The sequence below is a fragment of the Octodon degus genome, unplaced genomic scaffold, assembly GCF_000260255.1.
Source record: "Octodon degus isolate 3935 unplaced genomic scaffold, OctDeg1.0 scaffold00025, whole genome shotgun sequence".
Classification (NCBI taxonomy): Eukaryota; Metazoa; Chordata; class Mammalia; order Rodentia; family Octodontidae; genus Octodon; species Octodon degus.
The window spans coordinates 358,433-365,679 of NW_004524601.1; the positions used below are offsets into that span (position 1 = coordinate 358,433).

At 46.5% G+C, this 7,247-nt stretch overlaps 1 protein-coding gene across 4 annotated transcripts in view; it reads left to right on the plus strand.

Moving 5' to 3' along the window:
- Als2cr12 (amyotrophic lateral sclerosis 2 chromosome region 12) overlaps positions 1-7,227 on the plus strand; it is a 62,503-nt gene extending 55,276 nt beyond the window's left edge. For 3 of the 4 annotated variants that reach the window (XM_023712311.1, XM_023712312.1, XM_023712314.1), the window contains 4 exons: positions 638-700; positions 2,859-2,948; positions 3,052-3,161; positions 6,580-7,227. In XM_023712311.1, coding sequence (XP_023568079.1) covers positions 638-700; positions 2,859-2,948; positions 3,052-3,161; positions 6,580-6,703 — 387 coding nt within the window. In that variant the 3' untranslated portion in view covers positions 6,704-7,227. The remainder of the gene's footprint in view (positions 1-637; positions 701-2,858; positions 2,949-3,051; positions 3,162-6,579) is intronic. The other variant, XM_023712313.1, reaches the window with a different exon arrangement.
- The last annotated feature ends 20 nt before the right edge of the window (positions 7,228-7,247 follow it).

A 7,247-nucleotide genomic window follows, 5' to 3' on the forward strand; every position in this document is an offset into this window, starting at 1 on the left:
ATTTATTTATTTATTTTGGTGGAACAGGGGATTGAACTCAGGCCCTTGAGCTTGCCAGGGAAGCACTTATTCTACTGAGCCATCTCCCCGGCCCTCTTTTATTTATTTATTTGGCATAGGGTCTCGCTACACAGCTCAGACTTGTAGTGATCCTCCTGTCTCAGCCTCCTCAGTGCTGGGATTACAGGCCTGCGCCACCATGCCTGGTTTCAGTGGCTCCCACAGCAGGCCCCCGGTTCCCGGACTGGTACAGCATGCAGTATCAGGGATCAAACCCTTTGCCAGGCAAGCGCTTAGACCACCATGCTGTCTCCCCAGACCAACAAGGATCACATTGAAAGTAAAGATCAATCTTTGCAGAATGAAATTGTTCACAATATTGAATCTGTGCCACGGCTTAAGAAAAGCTTTTGATGAAAATATAGTTTCTTTCTGACTTGTCACTGTAATAAGTTTGAACATGGGATTTTCATTATTTAACTTCAGAATATATCATTTGTTGATAATAAGTGTGTTATAATATCAATGGCTAAGCTCTTGTAAATATATTTGTGGATCTTCTGTTTTCATTTTTTTAATTCTCTGAAAGAAAATCTGGAACCGCCGTGCTGACCTTGTCCAAATAAAAATGTTTTAGGAACTCTTGAAACAACATGAAAAGGACACCGTGCAATTACGAGAGATGAGGAAAACCAAAGAGGTAGGCTTTTCACTCTTCCTATGAAAGGGTATTTCACAAACATCAGTGAAATGATACACTCCCAGAAAAATAGAATCTATGATAATTTTCCCAAAACCAACTTAAAAATTGAAGACCTGAGCTTAAATTTGTCAGACTCACTAAATTGTGTATAAAGCAAAAACAACGCTGCCTTCCTAGAGCCAGCGGGAGCTCTGCCCTGCTGGGGCTATGTGCCATTCGGATGGGGGTAGCTGCTCTGCAGCCACACGTAACCACAGCAGCAGTTTGGTTATAAAACTAGCTTTCCTCTTGAGGTCCACCAGGGCAGAACTCCCATGTCTCCATCTGGGCGAACCACACACAGCAATGTCTCCGCGCGACTCCGCGCTGTCAGCTCCCTAGGGTGAGCTCCAGACCTGGCCACCACTCTTCTTTCTTTCATGCTCTCGCAGCCAACCCCTGGCACCTCCCAGGCTCTGGGGCACACGCCAAGTTCACGCTTTCTCTCCAGCCCTGGGGCTCTCACCCTGGCCCGCCAGTTCTCCTTGAGCCACTGAGCACTCTTGTCCTCGCCAGTCTTGCTTTACTTCCTGTCCAGGCCCATCACAGAGCATCGAGATCATCACACACAGGAAAACCAACTCAGTCCCTCCTCTGCTCATGGAGCCCCGCTGTTCTCAGGTTAACGTGGCCAGGTCCCCTGTGTCCCATTCGGCCCATGGTCCTGCTTGCTGTTGCTATTCCAGTCACAGTAGTGTTCCTGAAGGATTTTCTTTTTTAGACAGAGTCTTACTATGTAGTTTAGGCTAGCCTCGAACTCATGGCTATCCTCCTAACTCAACTTCCAGAGTGCTGGGATTATAGGCTTGCACCACCATGCCAAGCTCTGCTGAAGGATTCTTAAATGTTTGTTTTCTCCTGTCTCCTCCTCCTATTTTTCTCTTTTTTCTTTCTTCCTTCCCTCCTTTCCTCCTCCTCCTCCTCCTTCTTTCACTGAGGATTAAACCCAGAACCTCTTACATACTAGGCAAACACTTTACCACTGGGCTATGTCCCCAACTCTTTTTATTTTGAGGCAGGGTCTCCCAAAGTTGCCCGAGTGAGGCTCAAACTTGCAATTCTCCTGCATGAGCCTCCTGAATAGCAAGAGGAGTAGCGCCTCTGTGCATGGCTTCTGCTCATTCTTCAGTGGCATTTTGTTTGCTTAATTGATTATTTTAGAGCAGTTTGAAATTTACAGAAAAATTAGGGCAGAAAGTATAAACAGTTCCCCCATCACTCCCCACGCTGTCACCTGTCCCTATAGTTTTCCCATTAGTAATAGCTTGCATTAGAATTATATTATATCAAGGGCCAGCAAGATAGCTCAGTGGCATAAGCACCTGCCTAAGCAAGCACAGGGACAGGAGTTTGGTCCCCGGCATCACACACCCCACCAGCCCCACCCCCAGGCACACTGAGCCAGCCACAGAGACTGGGCATCTGGGCATGGCGGTACCTGCCTGTAATCCCAGCACTGGGGAGGCTGAGCACAGGAGGATCACGACAAGTTCGAGCTTTGTAGTGAGACCCTGTACCAAATACATTTAAAAAAGGATTACATTATATGACTCCATAGAGTGACATATTCACATTAGTACAGTTGGCAGCAAATACTGATGCATTATCACTGACTACAGTTTGCACTCATTTTCACAGTTGTGCACTGGGACCATTGGGCTTTGCCTACAGTGCTATCTCACCCACTATTCCGTGTCCCAGGAGAGTCCCACTGCCCTGAAAGTGTTCCATTTACCTCATCCTGCCTCACTTCTCTCCCAAACCCTGAAAACTGCTTTGTATGTGTGCATGTATGTATTTATGCATCAGTCCCGGGAATTCTGCCTTTTCTGGGGTGTCAAATAGTTGGAATCAGTAGTAGGCATTTAGGAAGGATGCTTTAGTGAAGGACAGCCAGTCGACATCCACAGTGCTCTGAAGTGAAAGGCTCTGCAGCGGTGATGGAGCCAGAGGAGAGGCACAGGTGACAGAACAGAGAAGGCAGGGCAGCTGTGCTTGAGGAGGAGCCATAGGAGGCGGCGCTATGCTGGTGCGCAGCGTTGCTGTCCAGGCGTCCCGGAGATGGGAATAAACAGGCTGATCACTGCATAATGTCCTGAAACTTTCTTCTGTGCAGATCATAGAGGAAGAGTTGCATGCACAAGCTCTCATTCTGGAGTCACTCAACACAAACCTCCACCACACCCAGATGGAACTCCAGAAAGAGGTGAGGTGGCTGGGGGCTGCGAGTGTACTTCTGTGCTGTCTCCTCACTGCGCTCACTGGGTGTCTTGGGGGGGGGGGCAGCCACCAAACTGTTTGTCTTTCAGAAAGCTGCAGCAGGAAACCTAGAGAAAATACTGCAGAACAAGCTTGCTGAAGTTGAAGAGAAGTACAAGAGCACCATACAGAATCTCACAGAAGAAAACAACCGCCTAAGGTGCTGGTGCTGCCGCCGGATGGCTGGCTGTCAGGGAGTGGGAGGGCACTTGCCTGAGGAACGGGCTCAGAAGAAAAACCAGGTGCTCTCTGGGGAGTTGGTCACTCGGAGCCAGACATGAGTTTGAGGCTAGGTCGCACCCTTCACTTGGGCTGCAGCTCACAGCGGGAGGGCGGACGGCCTGGGCTCCCTTGCTTGCGCTGCTGTTCTTTTTTTCAAAATGACACCGGAGCCCAGGAGTGGTGGCAGGCGTCTGTAACCTCAGCACTAGGGAGGCAGAGGCAGGAGGATCCCCGCAAGTCACAGGCCGCCGGGCTACATAGTGAGTTTAAGGCCTGCCTGAAATGCAGTGAAACTGTCTGAAAAACAGCCAAAACAACACAGGAAGTTGGTCTGTAGTTCTTGAGATTACTCAATTCTGTGTCTGAGTTTGTTTAGGTCTGTCTTTCCTGAGGGTTTGGCAGTTTTCTTTGTTTTGGGTTTGGTAGTTTTCATGTTAGTGATTTACTCTTAGATGCACCTGCTTCTGGCTGCTATGAGAAATCAACTTCAGATGTACTGCTGCCTGGAGATACATCTGAAATTGTCCAGAAAACTGGGGGCAATACTTTGCTAAAGGAAGCATATTCATTGAATTGACTCAGAGGAAAATTCCTCATGGGCAAGCGTAAAGTCATAGTCACTGTGTAAATCAGCACTGAGTTTCTTCGTAAAACTAAAAGTAGAGATGTCATTTCATTCAGCTACTCCACTCTTTGGAATACTCTCAAAAGAATTAAAGTCAGAATACTGTAGAGACACCTGCATACCCATATTTACTCTGGCTCAGTTTGTGCATTATAAGAATTAATATTGTTAAAATGGCACAATACCAAAAGTGATCCACACAGTCCACTGAAATGCAAGCCCATGGGGCAAGGGAGATGGCTCAGTAGAATAAGCGCTTGCCTGGCAAACACAAGGGCCTGAGTTCAATCTCCAGTACTACAAAAAAAGAAAAAGAACAAAGAACAAAGAAAGAAAGAAAAAAAGAAAGAAAGGAAAATAAATGTAAGCCCCATCAAAATATCAATGACATTCTTCACACACACACACACACACACACACACACACACACACACACACACACACCCCAAAACAGTAAAGAACAAGGCTGGACACAATATCCAATGTCAAATTATAGCTGGGCCTGGTGGCACACACCAGCACTCAGAGGCTGATGCAGGAGGATCACTGTTGAGTTTGAGGCCAGCCTGGGCTGCATAGTGAGACCCTGCCTTAAAAAAAGATGCTACAAAGCCAGCATAACAAAAACTGGATGGTATTGGTACAAAACAGATCCTAGACCAAGGGAGCAAGGTAGACAACACAGCACCACAGCCTTGAAACTACAGCCATCTGTTTTGCTCAAAGGTACCAAAAATATGTGCTGAAAATAGACAGCCTCCTTAATATTTCTGGAAAACTGGATACCCATATATAGAAGATTAAGATTAGATCCCTGTCTCTCACCCTGTACCAAAATCAATTAAAATGGTTAAAGACCTAGACTTGAGACTATGAAACTGCCAAAATGAAATACAGGGACAGCATTCGGGGCATAGACACAGGCAAAGCTTCCTGGTTGCACTGTTTATTGAGGCCCAGTCTGTAGTAAATGCCCGTGATAGCCACAAACGGATGAATGGATAGGGAAAATGTATACATACACAATGGAGTATTATTCAGCCATAAAGAAGAATGAAACTTGGACATTTTGAAGGAATGGATGAACCCACAGCCTTTCATGTTGAGCAAAATAAGCCATCCTCAGACAAATGCTGCATGCTTCCCCTAACATGTGGAATCTAAGAAGGATGAATGAAAGCATAAGAGGGACTGTTAATAGACAAGAGGAAGGTAGGAAGGGAGCAGAGTGAGGGAGTATGGTGGGGAAATTCACCAAAACCCAATATTTTGTAAAATTAATGGCCACTAATAATAAAAGGAAGGGCAGGCCAAATAGCTGAATGGATTAAAGTGCCTGCAAGCAGGCTCAGGGGCCAGAGTTCAATCCCCTGGCCTGTGCCCACCCCACCCTCGGGGCATGCTAAAATGGGGCATAGTGGAGCGCACCTATAATCCCAGCTCCTGGGAGGCTGTAACCAGGCAGATCACTACGAGTCTGATCTAGTAGTGAGACCCTGAACACCCTGGAGGCCCTCCCCTAAAATACAAAAATAAATAAATTATATATATATATGCATATACATATAAAGGAAAATTATAAGAACAATCATATTAAATGCAAAAGAAAAGAATAAAATGATGTCATTTGCAAAACATGGATGGAGGGCCAGGGAGATAGCTTAGTGGGGCCTGGGAGATGGCTCAGTAAAACAAGGGCTTGCCTGGCAAGCGCAAGAGCCTGGGTTCAATCCCCGGTTCCACCAGAAAAAAAAAGAACTATATTAGAGTGGCTTCGTTTGCCGTCACCATCCTCCAACTGGTGGGAACATCTTCCTGCTCTCGTCTGCCTCAGGCCCACAGTCTTTTAGAGACCAAATACCATGCCTTCAATTAAGTTGTAGAGTTCTGATGGAGATATTTGAAGTTGATGTTGAAATTGCCAAAGAGTCTGTGACAATCAAGACCATGTTGGAAGAGCTGGGGATGGATGATGAAGGAGATGATGACCCAGTTCCTCTACCAAACGTTAATGCAGCAGTATTAAAAAGGTCATTCAGTGGTGTGCCCACCACAAGGAGGACCCTCTTCCTCCTGAGGATGATGAGAACAAGAAAAGAGAACAGATGACATCTCTGTTTGGGACCAAGAATTCCTGCAAGTTGACCAAGGAACCCTTTTTGAACTTATCCTGACAGCAACTACCTAGACATCAAAGGCTTGCTTGATGTTACATGCAAGACTGTTGCCAATATGATCAAGGGGAAAACTCTTGAGGAGATTCTCAAGACTTTTAATATCAAAAATGGCTTTACTGAAGAGGAGGAAGCCCAGGTATGCAAGGAGAACCAGTGGTGTGACACAGAGTGTTTTCCATTACATTTTCGAGAAGGGTGACCAGCAGTGGGGAAGGAAACGAGGTGCAAGGGGACGCACAGATGAGGGAGCTGCAGGGGTGGCGAGAACCGAAACACATCACATACGTGTCCTAATCTACGAAGAAAAATCCATTCTCTGTGTAACTAACATTCACTAATGCAGACGCTTGCTTTCTAAAAAGAAAGTTCCTCAGATGGGAGTTTGGTCATCCAACTGCTGATACCATGAAATTTGAAACCCTTGCAAGAAATAAATGAGCATGACACTCTCAGGAAGGAAGGGGGAGAGAGTGAGGGTGGGCGGGCAGGCACACTTCCCCTCCCCGCGCCCCTTTCCTGGGTCTGCGTGATGCATCTTTCTGCTCTGTTCGCAGGCAAAAGGTAACTGCCCAGAATGAAGAGATTTATGAAAGACAGCCTGAGAAGTTCACCTCCATTACGCTTTGTGAGTGTGACTTGGGCCTGTTAGAAGACAGCAGCAAGCAAAGAGAATCATAAACAAAAGTTTGTTCTCCACACCTCAGAGGGTGGGGAGCCAGCCCTGCAGGCCGGCAACAACCTGGGACACTTTCTGGAGAAAAGCTCACAATTATGGAGTTCTTGGGTGGCTCAGTTTTTGTCATAGTTGGCTTTCTTCCAAGAAGTTGTGAATATTAGAATACTCAGTTGCATGCCTTCTGTTGACTCTTGGGGAACAGATGTTCTCTGTGCTAGAAGCTCTCTTGTGTGGGTACTATTTTTCTTCCAGTTTCGCATATTTGATGAAAAAGGAACTATAGTCATTTGAAAGGCTTCTTCCTCCTTAAGGCTGACCTTGTCTCAGGTTATAAATTTTGTCCTCCTGGGCATTTAGCTAACAAGACAGATAATAGGTTAATTTTATCCTGGAGCTCTTCCTGCACACCTGTGCTGTCCTTAGATGCTGCCCTGTAAGCCATCGTCAGAACCCCAGAGCCCACAGCGAGGGAAAACAGTCACCTGACCCAATGTGCTGGGGCCACCAAGGCAGCCTGGAGGGGGGGAGAAAGGTCTGGAGGAGGGT